The following is a 20,704-nucleotide window of genomic DNA, read 5'->3' as shown; positions in this document are numbered from 1 at the left end:
CTCGTCCTAGCGGGTGCCATGGAGTGGTGGGAGGTGCAGACCAGGCCGGCAGGTGCCCGGAGCTCGACGACGACAGCAGACAGGTCACGGCGGGCGAGGGACCAGCAAGTGGGGCTTGGACGCGTTTCCCCGGCAGTCCACATATTCGTAGCTCTGGAAGACCAGCTGCTCCGAATGGCTCAGGTAGGAACAGGTCAGGGTGCCCCTGGAGAGGAAACAGGGCTTTTTTTTTTTTCCAAAAAAACCCACACCAGTTTTATTTTGAAGACTACAGAACTTGAGCCTTGACCCTACCCAGCTTCCACGTCCACCGATCTAAGGATATGCGGTTGGGGTAGGAGTGAGAGAAGGAAGTAGGGAGGCGAGGGGAGAGACCCGGTGGCGGCAGAGGAAAGGAGTAAGATGGCGGCTGGAGAGCTCCCGCCACCCTAGGTCTGCGCTTCACTGTCTTTACTCCTCCACACCACAAGGGTCTGGGAAGAAGAGGAAAGCCCTGGCCCTGCTCTGCTCTCTGGGGAGGGCTGGCTTCCTCAGACCAGACCCGGCCCTTCCTTCGGCTCCCCACTCTGCCGAAGCACCTGGGACAGCTGCCCACCCCCGACGCCCCCACCCCCAACCCACCGCCAACCGCCGCCCCCCCCCCCCCCACCCCGGGGTTCCGGGCAGATCTCTGGCTGTCACGTCAGTGGCTCATAAGGTGGGCCTTAGGGGAGGGGCTGGACCTGCTACTGCCAAGAGCCGACACAGACTCACGGGATTCGCTGTGATGACTGTCCCCCCACGGGGGGCAGAAGTGGGAGAGGGTACCAGGGCTCCAAGCCCTACTTACTGGATGTGCAGAAGCACATGGTGGACTTTGATTTTCAGCCAGGTACAGATCTTGCTGAGAGAGACAGGGAGAGAGAGACAGAGAACCTGGGCCCACGTTCCACACACTGAGCAGCCCGTCAGACAGCTCGGAGGAGACCTGCCGTCCCAGCCCCCCTGGCCTCCTTTCCATCGGGGGCCCCACGTGCCACCCCCACCCCTTCCCCCTCCCTCTGCCCAAGGGGAGCATGTCGCCCCTGCTGCAATATCGCTCCTCCAAACCCCACCGGTTTGGCCCAGGCACGGGCTGGCCTCTGCCTTAGTAGAAAACGGTGAGTCAGGCTGAAGAGCCCAAGGTCGTATGTCGTTAAGTAGGAACCGGATCCTGGGCTGGTTTTCATTCCAGTCCAGGTCCAAACAGGCAGAGGCCGGGGACCCTGAATGCTTGTGCACTGCAGTCTTGGCCACAGGGGTGCGGGCCACATGCTGACTGCAGGGTCTGCTGAGCAATCAGAACATCCGGTGGGAATTCAGATCGGCTTTCCAACCAGGAAAGAGGCTAAGGGAGAAGGGGTCAAGGGCTACTCACTACGTGTTTTCATCCCATATCCTGTTGGCTACTGTATACGACATCTGTCAACCAAACGGGTATCGGGTTAGCCCCAACTCCAGCCACCCGCGTCCACACACCTGTGGGCAGGTCTGGCCAGCACGAGGGAGTCACCTGCTCACTGGCCAAAGGGCCGATGTGGAGGAGAAGGCTGTCGGAGACCTGCCCCACCACGAGGGACAGGTGCAGAACCTCAATGGTCAGCTGGGTCACAGCGATGGGGTAGTAGTTGTTATTGGAGATGCTCAAGACATTCTGGCGAGGAAGACAGGGAAAGGAAGGGGTTAGGGTAGCACCATCCTCGGCAAGAAGAAGTCAAACAGTTTCAACACCCCGCAGCCTGACTGAGCCCCACCCCCAACGTGGGCCTCAGCTGCCGAGGCCCCCAGTGCCCAGGAGCCCCTCGGAGGGGCTCTCAGCGGCGAGGGGTCGCCTTCAACTAAGACATTAAGCTGGCTCAAAGTCCAGTCTCACCCCGCAAGCCTCCCTCTGCTCGGTCCTGCCCACCCAGGGAGTCTCAGGCACACCACACCCCGACTGCACCCAGTGATCTACGGCTCTGGCGTCGATTCTAACCCCTCACTGTTCCAACCCTGCACCGTCTGTCAGGGGGCTCACGGTTGCTCCTGCCTCTCCCCAGGCTCCCGACATCCTCCGGCTGCCATAAGATCCCCGGCTACCGCTGCCCGGGGCGAGCACACCGGACGAGGGCTACGGAGGAGTGTTGCCAGGAAGGTGGGGTCGGAGCCCAGGGGCACAGGCACCCACCCACCGTCATATTGAGGTGGATGTCGGCCTCGCCAACAGTCACCGTGGAGGAGTTGAGGCCTGCAGGCTGCACGGCGATAGTCCGGGGAAACAGGAAAAAGACGATGAGGGAGGAGGTCACCAGGCAGAGGAGCACCGCCAGGGACACGGAGAGCTTCCTGTGGGAGAGAGAACGGGACCCGGGGTAGGGGAGTGGAGAAGTCTGGACACCAAGGCAGCCTGGGCCGGGGGCGTCCAGACGCTCTTCTCTCTACGTAAGGCTCTCCTCCGAGCCCCCACCCCAACACACACACACAGCTGCACACTTAGCTCCCCAGAGGCGGAGGACCAACCTAGGCTCAGAGGTGGCCCAGAGCGGGTAGGGGCGCCGGACTGAGAGGCTGGCAGCCCGGCTTCCATTCCCAGCTCTGTGTTACCCACTGGCCCAGCGACTCCGAACAACCCGCTTAACCGCCCTAAGCCTCTGTTTCCTTGTCTGTAAAATGGGGATAACGGTACCTACCTCATACCGTCCGTTATGGGCTAATGCATGAAAAGGCACCAATCCCCGGCCCTGACACACAGCCAAAGGCTCAACCAACGCTAGCTATTCTCACTGGAAGAAGTTAGCCCGTGTGAATTTTGACAGTTCTGAATGTTAATATTCATATTCGGAACAAGACGTCATCCGTCCATCTAATTCAACATTGAGATGGGCATCAAAGAGAGAGCACCTCGTTAGCATTTCCTAAGGGGCACCGCCAGATTCGGCTTCTGGCGCACTGGCGGGGGCAAGCTGGGTGGTGGGCTCCCCCACGGAAGCCGAGGACCCTGGGAGGAGGTTGCAGGGACCTATGTCAAAGGACCCAGATGACAAATAGGGTCGTGGGCCCCCCAGCGAAACGCAGGGCTGCCTCCTCTGAGGTTCTGAAGCGTCCCAGAGCAGAGAGCAGCTGGTTTCCCATCTCTACGGGGGAAAAGAACGAGCAGGTCTGAGCTGCCGTAGCAAGGGAAGCTCTCAGGAAAAATCACTTCCCCAAACCAACTGCAGCCACAGCCACTCCCTCCCTCCTGGAAGGACTTGCAGAGTCAAGAGGTCCTCTGGGTCTTCAAAAGGGAGCCACGCTTCTTGGAGGCAGTGGTGCTCAGGTCACCAAGAGGCCTCAGGTGGCATCTGCTGTGCCCCGAGCTTCTTAAACTAGGAAAACCCTTGGCAACAGGGAGCTAATAAGACGTCTGAGGCCAGTGAGGCTCAGGCTCTCTGGGGGAGAACCAACGGAGAAAAACTGGGGGGGTGGGGGTGGGAAGGGGGATTGGGGGAGACAAAGAGGAAGAGCCCCCAGGGGCAACGCCTACAGAGCTGGGATAGGAAGAGGGGCTTACGTGTGCCTGGGCTTCAGCCTCTGGTCCCCGTAGGGGATGAGGGCCACCAGCTGCTTCTCTAGTTCTGTAGAAAGAGGGTGAGAGGGAGGGCCGAGAAGTGTCCACGACAAATGTTCCCTGTGCCAGCCTGCCAGCAGCACCCCTCCATCCCACAGAGCGGTGTCAGAAGCACGCCACCTCTGCCTCAGAGCAGGACTGACTGGGGATACCGGGCTGTTGGCAGCTCGGCTTTGCCATCTCTAGAACGGAGGCGAGAGTTTCATTAACAGGTGTGAAGAATCCCTGCACGTCACCACAAATCCGAGAAGCCCAATCTCTCTGGAGACGTCACTCTAACTTCCTGCATCCGAAGGCAGTGCTGCTAAGAGAGCAGAGAGGCTGGGAATCCCCTGGGTTCGGGCGGTACGACCAGGGCAGGAGGGGGTCTCTGCAGCGAGCCCAGGGAGGGTTAGCGTCTCCCTGGCGAGCCCTGAAACTCAGGGACTAGGAGCCGGGAGACCCAACCCCATCCAAGGAGACTCAGAGGGGCCTGGCACTGGCCAGCTGGCTGCTAAGAGCTTTTCCCAGATCCCGGGCTGCTTCCAGAGCCTGGGGCCACTCACCTCGAGGGACCTCCCCACTGCCCCGGCAGGTGGGACAAGTCACAAAGCTGCCACCAGCAGCCCTTTCACAAGGCGCACAGGAACAAGAAGGCTTGCTGCTGGCGGTGCTGGAGTAGCTGGCCGCCTTGCTGCCAAAGGCCGGGCCGGAGGGCAGCATCGACTTGTTCTCATCCTCCCGAGAGCCCAGCCGGGAGAGTGTCTCACCCATTGTTCAGGGGTATTTTTCACTGACGAGAGAAGAACAAAGTCCAGTCAGCACTGACGCCGGGTGTCCCTCTGGTCTTAGGCTCTGGAGATCGGCAAGGAGCCCCACCACACTTTCAGCAAGCTCAAGCCTGAGCAGGTGAGGGTGTGGGAATTCGAGGAGTCACACACGACTCCTGGATCAGGAATCTCAGTGGGCTGCAACTCGTTGTTTTCGTTTTTATCGTAGGGAGAGCTCAATCGGCCTACAAGAGGGAAAAGCAAAGCAGAAGTTATTTCACTTTAAGGGACTTTCGTAAGTGAAAGGCAGAGCGCTTAATCGTGTTCTGGAAAAGCTGCTGAGCTGTCATTCACTGCAAGGGAAGGAAGTTAGATAGGTCTTGCGGGCAGCAGCCAGGGGAGCCCCTTCACCCTCTGCGACAGGACGACTCTGAACGTGTCTCTAAGAGCACCCGGGCAGAAACGCCCGAGGTCTCCAGCCCGGGTGTGGAAGGAACGTTTCCATTCCTGAGCCTGGACAGGTGCTGGCGTAATAGGACGGCAGGGATTCTTTGGGACGAGAAAAGAAAGAGGCGGCTAGGCTGGCCGCAGGTGGGGCTAAGAACCCTAAAATGATTGTGGAAGGGAGCATAAACCTCTTCCGCTTGCCTTCTGAGTTGGGGTGGGAAAGAATGTCTGGGCGAGGGTGGTAGCAATTCCAGGGTCAGTCCTCCCCTAGGACGAGTCACAGCTAACTCCAGATCCTTCCCAAAAGACCGGTGGCAAATGAGTGGGCAAGGGTGAGCCCAACTCAGGCCTTGCGGGCTTAAAATAAAGGAGGCCTCACCTGGTTTAGGTCTGAGGTTTAAAATAAAGGGAGCCTCACCTGGTTTAGGCCTGAGATCCTGGGCTCCTCTCAGCTGCAAGGAGGGCTAGAGAGCGCCGGAGCGCGTCTCTGGGGAGGAGGGCCTGTAAGGCAGGGTGGCTCCAGGGGGCCACCTGTCCCCTCCCCGGAGAGTCCTGGGGACCGACTGCACCGCGTTGGAGGAGGTGGGGAGCGGCGACCCTGGCCTCCCCGGAGCCTTCACGCCCTACTCTGGGGGCTCGGCCATGGGCTGCGGGGTCGGAGCGGACTGAGAGGCTAGGAATTCAATGAAGGCGGATTTTCAGTCCCACCACACACCCCGAGAGGCCGTTAGCAGAGCTTGGAACCTGCGTGTTGGGCTAGGAGGAGGCACAGAAGGGGCCCGGGCCCTTGCATGCCAAAGGGAGAGAAGGCAAGGAGGGTCCCTTCTTTCTAAGGAATCGATTCCAAGGAATCGCCTTACCCCCCGGGCGACCGCAGCGACAGAAGCGCCTGCAAAGCAGAATCGAAAGCGCGGGAGCCGGGGTTTTCGCCCCAAGCTTCGGCTCAAAGCCTTGGGAAGCTCCGCCCCGGCTCCTCCGGACCCGCCCCTCCCTCCCAGGGCCAGCCTCTCTCGACACAGCGGCCAGAAAACTTCTCGGTTCTTCAAAGGCCACGCGAGGTTCCCGACGAAAGGACCGGCCAGTCCGAGGAGGAGTTTCAAAGTTTATTTCACCATTCTTCAAGCGGTTAGGTACAAGTACAATGGGACAGACGACTGGACCCCAGGGCCCTCCTGGACCCCTACAACACAACTCACACGGTCAAGACAAGATCCCGTCCCAAATCAACCGAATTAATTACACACACCCTGCCGCTCAGCCTCTACCCAGAAGCCCACCCCCCCCACCCCCAGCCCCCATAAAAACGTTTTAAATAATAAACAGGCTGGTTGGCTTGCAGTCTGAATCCTGGCTTATTTAACGGCATTCAAGAGTTATACTGTAAATAAACATCATTACGGCCAATGACTAATTTAAGTCACCATTCATTATAATACCAAACCAGGTTAAGTAATACTATTTCCCTATCCTTCCCCCTTCAGGCTGGGGGTCAGATTCTTCTTTTTCTGCAGGTAATTTTTATGACTATAATCTGTAGTGTTTTTTGTCACACCTCTTTACCGGCTGTACCCGAGACTCCCTCCTGTGAAACAGAGCGAGGACCAGGACCCCCGGAAGCAAGCTCCTTCCCGCTCGCGTACCCCGGGGTTAAACCAAAACTTTTTCAGTGAGTTTGCTCCCATCCAAGTCTTGCAAAACACCAGCCTCTTTTTCTTGTTCTAGGTTCTCCTGAACAGACTGCAAACATTCAGGAGGCCCTCAGGATGTCCTGAGCCTCACAGCCGCTCATTTGCCCACCCCTGAACTTCACTGACCGTGATTCACACAGGAGCCTGCCTTTCACTTCTCTCATGTTCCTATACACCCCCGCCCACTCTACCGTAAAGAAGACCTGCCCCCCGACATAAAGAAAAAGGGTAACTGGTAAACTTACTTTTCCCTTTAATAGAAGAGTTTCTTTCCTTCTTCGCAGCACTAGCAAAATATTTCACACTCCCTACGTTTTTCCCCTTGAATAAAATAAAATGGACGCAAAATTGCTGCAACAGACACTGCTCAACAGGTGCTGCCGGGTCAACGCGCACACTCCCCGCTCCTTTCTCAGAAGCGCGGAGACCGGAAGGTGGACGTGCTCTAAACGCATCACTGGGGGTCTTTTGAAAAAAAACAGTGCCCGTTACTAAGACTTGCAGGGGAACGACTTTCTCCTCGAGAAGGGAAGAGGAACGGAACTCCTATCGTGCGCGCCCCGGGTGTTATTTTAATACCACACAGCTCTGAAGCTTGGGATAGGTTAGAAAAACTATGAGAGCAATTCTTGAAAACCACGTCCGAGGTTAATTTCTTTTACAAGCTGACAGTTAACAGACATCCTCATTAAAAACATCCACAATTAGGCAAAGAAAAATACTCAACTTCAACTTCAGTACAGGCAGGAAGAAAAAGGGTTCTATAGGAAGTTGAAGTTGCACTTGTCAGTGCACTAAAACGGAGAAGAGTTTTATCCAGATCAAGTGAAAAACGCTCTTCCTACAGCTCATCTAACGTCTAAAGTGAAGGTTTAAGTTGCGGCCTTTCACTTGCTCCAAGAAACACCGCAAGGCAGGTATTGTCTTGACGGTTCAGTGATGGGCTCTATGTAGATTCATCAGATTACAAAATAAGCGCGGGCCTCCACCCCACACCCCCAAGACAGAATAAAGATCGTCTCTGAGCGGCAGGCAAAGTTATTGAATACGAGGTCGCTCCTCAGTAGCGGTGGCTGTACCAGTCGTCGTCGCTGATCCGAAGGAGCTCTGTCACGACCTGCAGGATGTTGCAATCGTGTTTCTTCAGCAGCCTTAGGTTTAGCTGCCTGTCACAGAATCCCATCTCAAAGAGACGGGACATCAGCGCTGCCGTCTGATCTTCGGAAACTATCGGCTGTGTAGAGTCAAGAAAAGCGGAACAACGTTTTCTGTATAATTGGTGTTTATCTTGTTAAGGCATACTCATCTCCCAGATTTATTCAAAATACTAGGTAATCAGGTGCCAGGCTACGGCACTCCTGTCCACCCAATACTAATGGGTCTTCTGAGGGGATAAGGAAGGACTGGGAAGGCCCTGCTTTGGATCAGGTACGTCTGCACCCTGAGCCAGGTGACTAGCGAACTGTCTTTAGAACTAGATGAAGGAAAAGATGCTAACGAACTCTGGAAACCCTGGGAAGTTAAAGGTAATCGCGACGATGGGGCAAGAAGGAGCAAGAGAGGAGATGGTCATCGGGAGAAAGCACGGGAAACCGGAAGAAAGCATGGCCAGCGCAAGTCTTAACCACGGGACCACCAGGGAAGTCCCTCCCACGGGTCTTAAAAATAAAAGGCAAAATCGCTTAACACGGCATCCCACCTACATCATGGGTCTCTCCTCTTCCTGGCGCAGACTCACCTTCCAGGTTCACATCTCCAAGTCTCTGTCCTGGCTACTCTGTCTACAGTGCCCTCTCTAACCCCCTCTCCTGGCACACACTCATTCTGTCCGTCAGGACTGAGCTCGGGCGTCATCTGCCAGGACGCCTTCCCTGGCCCCGCCGTGGGGCCGACACCAGGCTGAGGTGTCCCACTGGTCTGAGAACACTGGCACCGTATCTCACACTGCACAATAAACGTTGTTTTTTTTTTTTTTTTTTTTTCTTAATCGAATGGGAAGACTCTTTAAATTCTACAGTGCTGTGCAATTTTCAAAAGTTTCACAGATAAATGTCCGTTTGCTTATTTCCCACCGTCTCTGGGCGGGAACTGGTGTCCGATTCACCTCGTAGCGCTGGCACCTGGGAGAGCGACCCCCGCACAGTAGGTCCGCAACCAACGTTCGCTCTTTTTTCTTTCCTCCCTCAAGTGACTTAGCCAAAGTCATACGGCTGGAAAGTGGCAGAGCTGCGTGTTGAAGACCAAACTTAAAGCTCACGCTCGCTGCGATGCCACGCTACTCTCTCCAACCCGGGCAGACGCCACTGTTTTCACTGGTGACTTGGATTCGGCTCAGGAAAATAAAACGTACACTGACCTGTGCAGTGACCGGTGGTCCAGCAAACAAGGCCTTGTATGCAGAGGCGGCAACGGACAAAGCCCCCTTCACCAGCCCTCCAGCAATGCTGCTCCCGTGGTGGTGCCTGCGGGGGAAAGCCAAATTGTCTCCCTAAAGAAACGTGAAGCGTTATCTTCCTACGGATAACCTGGGCTCTAATCCTGGGAAGAAAATGAGAGTTCCCCGAGAAAAAAGTCAGACGTAAAAGGGGAGTGGGACTATTTTCCTCTCAGTTTTATAGCTACAGATCTGGGCTTGAGGTAGGGCCCGGCTCTTACTGCTTGCTGCAAGACATGGGCAGGGCACTGCAGAAAGCACCTCACTCTGGTTAGCGTGCCAGCTTTCAGCCCCGGCTGGAAATTAACGTGCTCGGCGGCGCACCGAGGAACTGGCAGTCTGTGTGCTCAGTTATCATCCCAGAGGAAACACCTCCCAGAGGAAATGTGATTTTCTGAACGCTCTACGTAGGGAGGAGCCCACCGTGACACCGCTCTGAGACGACTGGGAGCAGAGAGGCAGGTGTGTCTACGAAAAAGTTACAAGGATGCGCAGCGGGCTGGGCCTTCCTGCCTTCTTCTCTGGTACTAAGCAGGAGGTGAATCTGAGGGAACTTCCTCCCGGTCTGGAATGTGAACACGCTTATTAAACGTCAACATGAGCCCTCTGCTCAGTGCTGCTCACAAGCTTTAGGAGGAAATAAGAACAGGAGGGAATGACGACTCTCCTCCGCTCTCGGCAGGTGGCACGTGCTCTGAGAGGCTCGTTGAAGCGGAGGCAATACTAGGATATCCATGTACAACTTCACTCCTCCACTTTTCTTCAGGACGCAGGCAGTGACAGACACGTCCACCAGAGGGCAGCATCTGCCACTTTCCAGCCCTTGCCTTGGCCCTGGGTGGTTTTGGGCGAGTTGCCTCTGAAAGGGCCCCTGGCATGGGAAAAGGGTACCTAAAGGCCCCTTTCCCACATTTTTTCTTTTCACACTCATTCTAAGTAGTAGGTTGTGTTTCTTCCATTTGATGCTTGAGGAAGCAAAGCTGGGATTTGAAATACGGGTCTTTGTGATTCCCAGGCCAAAGCCGTTCCTGGGCATCCACTCCCCCAGCCCATCCCTGCTCCTGCAGACTCCTCTCCTCCCTTCATCTGTGCGCTCAGACAGGTACTTGGTTGGGATGCTGTGGAGACAAGGATGTCCTCAGCTGCTTTCTAGGTGAGCTCCATCCAGCCTGTATCCTCCCCTACTCTAGAGCATGGGCTGTCCTGGGGAAAGGGACCTGGAATCATCTAAGTCCCTAGTTACATGCTGAGGAAACTGAGGCTCCCGGGGGAAAGTGGCTTTTCCAAGCCAGTCTACTTGGGAGGACAGGATTCATCATGACTCTCAGCCCAGGGTTTCAGCCCACCAGGCCTTGAGGGGTCCTCTCTCTCCAGTGTCATCTGTCCCATGGCCTCTGTTTTTCTCCTCCAAGAAATCCCTCTTCCCCAATAAAGGCCTGAGGGTTGAGTACTGCCCAGACCTTGCCTAGAAGTGCAGGGTTTTACAGGCATCTCTGCCAACCACCAAGGACCCCAGACCAGGAAACTCCCAGCTAAGGCTGGATGCTTGGTTCTCATACTCAGGGAACCGCCTTGAGTACATTTAATCATTCCATCATGCAAGATTTCCTGATTGCCTACTGTGTAGCAGGCACGGTGCTGGGCACTGCAGAGCTGAGGATGAGAAGAACCAGCTCCTGGGCTCAGCGTTTAGTCTGGTGGGGAGACAGCTCTGAGGAAGAATAATCATTCGGCAGCTGCAATCTGACCCAGGTCAGGGAGCCAATGGGAGGAAGCAGGTAGGTCCCAGCTAGTTTGTCCTTCTGTCTGGAATGCTTACTTGACTCTTTGCCACTTAAACCTTGGCTTTAATGTCACAATGGGAAGGTCTTCATGAGCAATCCCCCTCCCCCAGGTAAAGCAGCTCTCTCCCCAGTCACCCTCTAGCACATTTCCGTGTTTTATTTTCCTTGATGGCACGTATCACCATCTGACATTAACCTCTTTAGCCATTCCCTGTCTCTCCCCACTCTTCATTGTAATGTCCACTCCACAAGGGCAGGTCCTAAGCCATTTCACTCAGGCCTTCAACCTAGCAGGCACTCCATAAATGAATGCTCAAAGTAAGAATGTTCCAGTGTTCTCTGTAGGGAATCCTCCAATGCACTAGGTCCTGGGCTGTCATCCTGTGGAGAGAAAGGGCTGCAGAGGTGAGCTTCCAGGAAACAAAATGGTCATTAATGGAGGAAGGCTCCCTGGCCTGCAGGCTGGGTGTGGAGGCGGGGTTCCCATTTAAAGGAGACTGGATTGGGGTAGGCCCACAGCCTGGTGCTGCCCTGACATACTGGGCCCCTTCCTTCACTCTCACCTTGCCCCACCTCCTCCTTCCCATTTGTTCATCAACACCTTTCCTGGCAAAGGCAAAAGATGAAGGGTGGGGAGGTTGCCAGTTTCATCTCCCTTATCAGGTGATCAAGTGACAGTTTCCCTCTTGGGTGTGAGGCCCAGGAGATGTAGGAGAAATGTTAAAGAAATTTCAAAGACTGTGGAAGAAGCACGAAACAATGTGTGTCTGTTTTCAGTTTCCATGTGCTCTCCATTTCTCTGTTTTCGGTTTCACAGCCATTGTAGCATGTGATCAAAGCCAAGTTTGGCCAATTTCTAGCTGGATGACCTTAGACAAGTTACTTACCCTTTCTGGCTTTGGTGTCTTCTTTTTGGAATAACTATACTTACTACATGGTTTGAGTTGTGTATTAAAAAAAGGAAAAGTGTTGGGAATTTCCTGGCAGTCCAGTGGTTAGGACTCTGTGCTTTTACTGCAAGCGCGTGGGTTCTGTCCCTGGTCATAGAACTAAGATCTTGCAAGCTGCAAGGCACAGCCAAAAATAAAAATTAAAAAAAAAAAAAAAAAAGAAGGAAAAGTATGCAAAGTCCCTTGACCACAGCCTAGCATGCATTGGCCACTCAACGAGCTAGTGGTTCCCAACCTCTCGGCTTGCTCTGACTTCCCCTCTCCTAACTCAGTTCCACGCTTGTGCCTTAGCTCCTGCTGCATTCTGCCACCCCACAACATGGGGTGTAACAAACTAATTACCTAAGGTTTTGATCTCTTAAGGGATTTGGGGAAGCTCCCTGCATTGCTGGGGAAGACCAGGTGGCTGTTTTTGTTGCGGGGAGGGACGAGGAGGGTGCAAGGCAGGCTGGTGCTAAACAGATGGGAAGCTAGTGGGCAGGAAGGGCTAGACCCTCCTGTCTGGCAATGGCTTCCCCCCACCCCCTTTTACAATTCCCCTCATAGACAGCCTTTTAAAAAGTTAACACTGGGGGCTTCCCTGGTGGCGCGGTGGTTGAGAGTCCGCCTGCCGATGCAGGGGACACGGGTTCGTGCCCCGGTCTGGGAGGATCCCACATGCCGCGGAGCGGCTGGGCCCGTGAGCCATGGCCGCTGAGCCTGCGCGTCCGGAGCCTGTCCTCCGCAACGGGAGAGGCCACAACAGTGAGAGGCCCGCGTAACGCATAAAAAAAAAAAAAAAAAAGTTAACACTGAATTATATAATAAATGCAGGCATCCAGCTTCCCGGTAAAAATGGAAAGAGTAGAGTTAACATTTCATTCTCCTTTGAACCCCCTCCCCACCTTCAGTTTTACCTTCCTCCCTGCAGGTAATCACTGTTACCCTTTGGTCACACTGCCCGTTGGTGACATCTCCGCCTCTTCAGTGCTGCCCAGACTGTATCAGGCTGTAATGACTGGGGAGATGCCACTCAGTCCTGCCCACCTCCCAACCAATCCCACGCACGACTAATTAACTTCTGGAAACCTTTCCAGAAGCTTCTAGTTGACATGTTCTCTCCCTCCTCTGAAGTCCCGTAAGTGCTTATCTCACGATTTACAAAGTCCCAGTGTTCCCTGTCAGTGGCCAGTCTCGTCTCTCTCACTAGAGTAGAAGCTGTCTGAGGCCAGGCCCCGTGGTCTGCTCATCCTCTATGTCTCCACAGTCTCTTTGGCTCATGCAGAGCAGACAGTATTAATGAGGTCAGTAAACACCCTGTGAAGTGAAGGATTTTGTCTTTATCGATTTGAACAAGGGAGGCCCTCAGGGGGTCTGCTGCTGGCAGGCACTCTGACCAACAACGGGGGGGACTTCTGCTGAGAATCTCCCTGAGGAGAGAGATTGGATAGGTAAGTGGTGAGGGGCCAAGGCACTGGATTCAGACACATCCTTGCTCAGCCACTTACTAGCTATATGTGACCTTAGACAAGTCATTGAGCCCTTCAGAGCTTTCTTCACCTATATAATGCAGACGACACCAGTCTCTCATTGGTTCCCTCTCTTCCTGTTCATCCTCTGGCTGTTACAAAGATCAATAGGGGTAATGGGTTTAGGCTGTTTTATGGGGTTCCATGTTCACACAGGTTAAAACATTGAATTAGGAAGGATAAAGGAGGAAGCCTTGTCAGCATCTCTCGAGTGGACCCGGCCAAGGGAGCGTATATACGTGGGGTGGATATCTCTGCCTGGGTGAGGGGGATGTGGTGGTATTGAGAGTGTTACGCTCTTCACCTCTCCTCCCTAGTCAAACGCTGCCACGCGTGTGCCTTTTGCCCCTCCCACCTTCCATCCCGGATTTATCCCGAGTTTAATTCCAAATATTAGATTATGGTAGAAAAGATCAAATAAAACGGTCACCAATTGACCAGACGTCCATCACAGTGTGGCCCGGGTTCCAGTCCGCTTATCTCCACGCCCCGCCCCGCCCCGCCTCGCTGCCGCAGGGCTGCTGATTGGCCCGCGCCACGTGACGTCACGCGCGGGTTTTAAGGCAGAGTGCCCCGGGCCGCTCCGCAGTGCCAGCGGGCTGGAGGCCGGCTAGGAACCTCGTGGCGCTGGCCCGGAGGGGAGCGGGGAGAGCGCGGCTGTCGGAAGGTAAAGGGGCTGTTCAGGCCGAGCCGAGGCGATCCGGGTGCGGGGCCGGAGGAGCTGGAGTCAGCGATCGCAGGAAGGCGGGCAGTGGAGTGTCGCGGGGCGGTGGGGAGGGGGTCTCTGTGTAAGGAGGGTTGTGTCAACCGCCTAGGGATGTGGAAGGCGGGTGGGAGTGGGCCTCACTCTCCGGTCTCAGCGCCCGCACCCTGATTCTTAATTTGGGCCCTCTGCCCCCCAGCTGCACGTTCCCCCGAGGATTCTCTCCTGGGGAACGGGTCGCGATGCCTGCTACCTCGCCACAAGCGCAGAAGCTGACTGTCCGGCGATCGAGGTCTCTCCCCCCAATCTCAGTGTCCTGGGACCTGGGGGTTTCTGTAGGTCTCATCGCCCTTGTCAGGGCCCCTAGGGAGGGGGGAGAGCCTCTGTTATACCTGCAGCTGCTTTAAGAAAAAAAAAAGAGGAATTAAAAAAATGAGCAGCTGATCTAGGAAATGATCAAGAAGTTGCAAATTTCATGTTTATTATTAAACATCTCCTCCTCTTTTCTCGCATGACCTTTCCCTGTTCAGATAGCCCAGCTGTGGTCTCCAGAGCCTGCAGTTTCAAGGCCTCCTCCCTGCCTGTACTGTGAGCCCCAGGACCTGCACCTTAGCCAGTGTTCAACATGGGGAACCACCTGACAGATATGGCGCCCACCGCCTCCTTCCTGCCTCACTTCCAGGCCCTGCACGTTGTGGTCATTGGGCTGGACTCGGCTGGAAAGACCTCCCTTCTTTACCGCCTCAAGTTCAAAGAGTTTGTCCAGAGTGTCCCCACCAAAGGCTTCAACACCGAGAAGATCCGGGTGCCCCTGGGGGGGTCCCGTAGCATCACCTTCCAAGTGTGGGATGTGGGGGGGCAGGAGAAGCTTCGACCACTGTGGCGCTCCTACACACGCCGGACAGACGGGCTGGTGTTTGTGGTGGATGCCGCTGAGGCTGAGCGGCTGGAGGAGGCCAAGGTGGAGCTACACCGAATCAGCCGGGCCTCGGACAACCAGGGTGTGCCTGTCCTGGTGCTGGCCAACAAGCAGGATCAGCCTGGGGCACTGAGTGCAGCCGAGGTGGAGAAGAGGCTGGCAGTCGGCGAGCTGGCTGCTGCCCCACTCACCCACGTGCAGGGCTGCAGTGCTGTGGACGGGCTGGGCCTGCAGCCAGGCCTGGAGCGCCTGTATGGGATGATCCTCAAGAGAAAGAAGACTGTCCGGACAGGCAAGAAGAGACGGTGACCTGAGGCTGCCCCCTCCTCACCAGTAGGGGTCTGCACACTTGGACAGCCAGGTGGAGCCTGTGGCCCCTCAGCCCCAGGGTGCAAGGACCTGTTCACCTCGATGAAGGACCGAGGAGCACACCGGGGGGGTCCTGTTTTGGGGCAGCACTGGGATGGGCGATGGGAGATGGGATGTCTTCTCACATCTCTCCCTCATCCTCACTTCTGGAGAAGTGGAGGCTGCAGGACTGTGGAGGCTTAAATGTAAACTGACTCTACCTCGACCCTGTTTCCTGTTTTTCTTCTCTGGCTTTTTGATTAGATGTGTTTGGGGGTGAAGGAGAGTTTCTTGGAGGATGCATGTGGAATAAACAAGAACTAGCTCTTGCCCCTCCCCCCAACTGAGGGGTCTCCCCAGGTTGCTTTTCTAGGGGTGCCAGTCGTAATAGTCTATATTTTTCTCTTTGTATGAAAGTGCTGAGAACTCCTCCCCACCTTTGTAGACTCACAACCATTTTTATAAGCCACGTGTGTCCTCTGTATTATTATTATTAATGATTTTTTAGCATTTGCCTATAAGTTATTAAAGACTGATGATGTTGTAGCTCTAACCTTGGTCTGGCATTTTCCTCTCCTTACTTAGCCTCAGGGTTAGTCCAAGATTTCTATATGGGCAGGCAGGGGTGGGGAGGAGGGACTTATCTTGAAGCTGAATTTGCAAAGCAAGCACTTTTCTAAAAAATTAGATTGTATGTTTACGGGCTGGTGGGGATTATAGAGAGTTGAAATAACCCCATGCTATTGCCTGATCTCTGCCAGGTTTTTTTGGGTCCCTTCTTTCTTCCACTTTCCTCCCCTCCCCTCCTCCTCTGGCTCTGACTTGCCCCCGATCCCAGCTGGTCCCTGCAGATTTAACTTCAGGTTTTGCTGGTATGAGCTGCTCCTAGGTCCTTGCCCTTGGGGACACCTCTTAGGTCTATGTAGGTAGGTCTGCCCCGTCCGCAGCACTCAGGTGGTTAGTCTGATTTCCTCTCCCAACCCCAATACACATCTTGGGGGATGTGGAGAGAATGGAAAGTAATTTCCTCCTGGCCTTAAGCCACCTCTGTGTGCTCAGTCCTGCTGACTGCAGCTCACTGGCAACAGTGGCAGTGACTGGTGCTGGGGAGGCCTGGGCTGGATTGAACCAGCCAGGCACCTGTGACTAAGCCATGAGTCGTCCAGCTGTTCCCAAGAGAGGGGAAGTCTAGTAGCTGTTTGAGCCTGGTGCGAGTGAGGACGGCTGGATATCCACATAGACCACCAATGTTAGCAGTGATCGTAAGAATAAAATGCTAGTGTCGTGACAGCCTGAATACCCCTGCCCAGACTCTCAGGGCCACGCCCACCTCACCAGCACGAGGGCCAGCTGTGTTTGAGGACAATTAGATCTTCCTAATCTGAGTGGGAGCCGTAAGTAAAAACCAAGCACAATTCTTTCCAGTCCCCCAGTCCCATGCCCACCCTTTGTGCAAACATGGGATCCCCAGAGCATGTTCAGAGTCCCTGCTCCAGAATCAGATTAAAGGACCTGGGGAGGGAGGGGAGGTGCTGGCAACCCCATCCTGGGGGAGCCTTCCTAAGGAACTCATTTCTTCCTAGCCAGCCGGCAGAAGCTGAGTTTGCTGAGTCTGGGCCAGGTCAGATTTGCTAACACCCGTGCACGCCCCTTCTCCCGGCCCTCAAGGTGGCTGGCAGGACGGGGGTGGATGTGCATCCATCCGGAAGGGTGCCCAAGTCTGCGTCAGTGCTGGGGCCTGCTCGACAGAGCTGCCGGGCTGGTTCTGCTGGGGACACGTGCTACCTGGCCGCCCTCGACCCACACCTGTGACTCATCTCTCCCAGTCCTCAGGGTAGAGTCCTCTTCTGCAGCCCAGGAACAGGCTGGGGAGGACCTGGCTGGAAGGATCCTAGGTCTTGCTGGGAGATCTTTCTTTCCCATTCCACCCCAGTTTTGCTCTTTTGTCTCAAAATCTCCAAGGACACGTTCTCTCCATTTTTAGTCACCTGGGGGACTGAGGTCTCTGGATTTGGGGGGCTATGTATGCAGAGGTGCTCCCCCATCCCTAGCAGAGAGGCATCCATGATGCCAGCTCTATGGTTCTGCCAATCAGCCTCCCTCTCTATCTTATTAGAACTGTCTTCTGCTCCCCTCTTCTCCCCCAAACCCCTCTCCAGCCCTGGATGGGGACCATGGTCCACAGGAGACCTGCGAATGTCCTGGCTCGTGCCCTGACCCCCTGGGGGGGTGGAGGAAGGGGGATGCTGGCGACAAGTGAGATGGAGAAGCCAGTTGCTCTGAAGCATTGTGGGGAGAGGGGAGCACGGGGGCATTCTGATTAGAAAGCCACATTCTGGCTGGGTAAGGGTCCGGAGCTCTGTAATAATCCTTAGTCCATCAAAGGGATGGAGGGCTGGGAGGGAGGGGACCACCTCAGGGGTTAGGCGTGTTGAACTCTGGGCCAGTTGCTTGGGGTGGGGGTGGGATCAGGATTGCAGGTAGGTTGTAGTTTCTTTGTCTCAGTTTCTTTATTTAGGAGAATTTCTTTGAGACCCTGAGATGGGTGCTGAGGAAGAGGCTCCTTAAGGGCTGAGGGTGTCTAGGGGCTAAGAGTGGGGGCAGGGGCTGGCTGCCTGTGAGGTGAAGTTGAAGGAAACCAGTGGTCCCAGAGTTGGGGCTCCCTTCTGAGCGGCACCCCCCCAGTCACACCCCCCCAGCCACTGCCTCCCCATCCCAGCCACCTCTTCTTCTTGCACAGGTTGGATGGTAAAATCCAGATGGAGTGCACTTTTCCTGGGTGCCCTGGGCTTCCCCAAAGCCCTCGTGAGGGCAAAGATGGCCGTGGTCCCTCACCTTCCCACACCCCCTGCAGTCCTCCCATGCTGCATGTGCTCAAGGAAGAGAAAAAGTAGCAAAAAGGGAGGAAAGAAGTCCCTAAGGGGGTAGCAACTTGCCCGAGGACACAGCTACTTAGTGGTGCATCCAGATCCTTCCTCCCAGGCCAGCTCTTTGGACTCCCTTGGGCAGACAGCCAGGAGGTTGGAGACAGGGAGCAAGTCCAGGACCTCAGAGCTCTGACCTCCCCCTCCTTCCCTCCCTCCCTGCCTTGATTAGATTAGGGACCAGCTTTCCACTCCCCCACTCCCCTTCCTGAGGCGCGCGGGGGGCTTTATCTTCAAAGCCCAGCAGAGCCCTGGCCTCAAATCTGGCCAGAAGTCCCCACCCTCCTTTCACACTGACCATGTGTCATAACAAGTCTTTCTGGAGATGGACACCTCCAACCAGGGCCTGGGAAGCACTGAGTTCCACTGAAGCACTTAGGAGCACACAGGACAGCCTGTTCTCCAACATGGGCATTTTCTGAACGGAGGCCAGTGGGAGGGGAGGGAGTAAAGGCAGTAAGGAAAGCCCAGGCCAGCACTGGGCTGTAAGGAATGGGCAGTCTGTAGCCACACATCATTTCCAAGGCCATCTGCAGGACCACGGCTGGGGAGTTTGTGAGTGGGTGTCATGGAACCTCTTCCTCTGGCTAAGACAGAGGAGGGTGTTTGTTCTTCCCTCCTTCCTTTAAAAATTTTTTAAAAAAACAGTTTCCCCCTTCCTCACTTGATTATAAAAGTAATAGGTCTTTGTTGTAAAAGAAACTTAGAAACTTAGAAAATGGAGAGCCCCATAGTCTAAACTTCAGAGCTAGCTAAACATTGTGAACAGGTTTTTACATATAATCTTTCAGATATTTTTTCTCTGCATACATTACAAATAGTATATATATATATATATATATATATATATGAATGACACATGGGGTTATCTCAGGCATATCGTTGTACAGTTTTGCTTTTCTCATTTATATCTTGGGCATAATTCAATGTCAGGACATGTGGATTTTCTCATTCTTTTTGATGACTACATGAGATTCCATTGTATGAATGGGCCCTCATTTATTAATTAAATCCACAGCATGTCCCCAGCAATGAACTTCCTTGTACATATTTCTTTGTACACTGTGGGGAGATTTCCTGTAAGATGATTCCTAGAAGTGTAATTGTTGTGTCAAAGGGTACACTTTTTTTTTTTTTTTTTTTTTTTGCGGTACGCTGGCCTCTCACTGCTGTGGCCTCTCCCGTTGCGGAGCACAGGCTCCGGACGCGCAGGCGCAGCGGCCATGGCTCACGGGCCCAGCCGCTCCGCGGCACGTGGGATCTTCCCGGACCGGGGCACGAACCCGCGTCCCCTGCATCGGCAGGCGGACTCCCAACCACTGCGCCACCAGGGAAGCCCTGTTGGGGTGAATTTAATTCAGTCTCATCATCCTCCATCCTGAAATTTCAAGGCGTCTTCAAGCCGAGGGGTGTGTGTGTGTGGTTAGGGTGCGGGAGTAGACATCACAGCGCTCCTGCTTTATGGCAGGTAAGAAAAAAAATCACCAGCGATACGGTAGAGGATTTGCAGGCCTGGGGATTGAGCCCCACCCGGGGCTGTCTGGTTGATGGCGGAGGTGGGCAGATGGCGAGGACTCCCTTAGCACCCAGCTTCTCACAGATGGCAGGCGGAGTGGGCGAAACAACTCCTGAAATAAATCCCCGGGACTTGGCTCAGGGAGGGAGTACGGCTGAGATTAGGAGCGTGGGCTGTGAAGGGAACATGGAGAACAGATCTGAGCCTGAAGGAGGGTGGCTGGGGACCTGGACCTCCCCCACTCCCCTAGTGGGGACCCCCATCAGCCACTATAGCTCATGGACTCCTGGAACAGGAAGCAGAAGCGTGAAGTATCATATCCCTCGGCCACTCTGGGTTGTTGGGGCTCCATCTCTGTTGAGTTCGTTCAGGCCTCTGGGCCAATCCTGGGTCTATGCCCCTCCTGGGTGGATCGGGGTGGCGGGGAGTGAGGCAGGCAGGAGAGTGTATCTCTTTAGTACCTCCCATCCCCTCCTATTAAATCTGGTGGAGATTGGTGGAGGAGGGTGGGGCTGACGGCTGGCTTTTAAAGATTGCTGAAAGTGAAGTTTTGCGATTTTGATTGTGTTTGTTTTTATAAGATCACTCACTGCTTTCCATTCCAGATGCTGACTCTTGTCCCTCGGGAGAGAGAAGGCAGAAGTGCTTGCGCTTTCCCTGGAATGCTCCCAGTCTAATGAGGGAGGAACAGAACCACCACTCTGACCGGGCAGCACCTCAGAAAGTAACCTCAGAGTAAGACGTGGCTCTGCCACCAACTTCTGTGACCTTGACCAAGCCCTTCCTTGTCCCCTGGCCTCAGTTTACCCATCTATAAAGTGAGGGGGTTGAGTACACAGTATCAGATCTTTTCTGGTTCACTCTCTGTGGTCCTCAGTACAAGGTGGGTGTGGGGAACTCCTTAATGATCTTTCTCCCTTCATCTTATCACTCTCTGAAATTACCTTGTTTTGTTTTCAAGTTTGTTTACTGTCTGCATTCATTTCCACGTTGTGCAGGACAGCCCTCATCCATTTTGCACACCACTCTATCCCCAGGACAGTGGTGGGCACACAGTAGGTGATCATCGCATATCTATGGAATGTGGGGTGTCCACTCAAGGATTGGAGGGTTGGGGTGTCACCGCATTG

At 54.6% G+C, this 20,704-nt stretch overlaps 2 protein-coding genes across 3 annotated transcripts; one reads left to right on the top strand and one right to left on the bottom strand.

Moving 5' to 3' along the window:
* Nucleotides 1-84: 84 nt before the first annotated feature.
* On the bottom strand, nucleotides 85-4,357 carry LOC136138500 (transmembrane protein 106A-like). Of its 2 annotated transcripts, XM_065897212.1 has the most exons (7): nucleotides 4,150-4,357; nucleotides 3,548-3,611; nucleotides 2,190-2,343; nucleotides 1,532-1,672; nucleotides 1,397-1,440; nucleotides 830-883; nucleotides 85-205 (listed from the first exon to the last, which is right to left on the bottom strand). In XM_065897212.1, the coding sequence occupies exons 1-7, from the start codon at nucleotides 4,355-4,357 to the stop codon at nucleotides 85-87; spliced, it is 786 nt and encodes a 261-aa protein (XP_065753284.1). The 2 variants fall into 2 exon arrangements, with proteins under 2 accessions (XP_065753284.1, XP_065753285.1); XM_065897213.1 differs by lacking the exon at nucleotides 1,532-1,672.
* Nucleotides 4,358-13,765: 9,408 nt separating this feature from the next.
* On the top strand, nucleotides 13,766-15,687 carry ARL4D (ADP ribosylation factor like GTPase 4D). The gene is made up of 2 exons (XM_065897221.1): nucleotides 13,766-13,831; nucleotides 14,398-15,687. Exon 2 carries the CDS (start codon nucleotides 14,493-14,495, stop codon nucleotides 15,093-15,095), a length of 603 nt encoding a protein of 200 aa, XP_065753293.1. The 5' UTR covers nucleotides 13,766-13,831; nucleotides 14,398-14,492; the 3' UTR covers nucleotides 15,096-15,687.
* Nucleotides 15,688-20,704: the final 5,017 nt, after the last annotated feature.

Source organism: Phocoena phocoena, chromosome 19 (assembly GCF_963924675.1).
Source record: "Phocoena phocoena chromosome 19, mPhoPho1.1, whole genome shotgun sequence".
Lineage (NCBI taxonomy): Eukaryota > Metazoa > Chordata > Mammalia > Artiodactyla > Phocoenidae > Phocoena > Phocoena phocoena.
The sequence above is the reverse complement of the archived record's forward strand: the minus strand, read 5'-3'. Positions and strand labels throughout refer to the sequence as shown.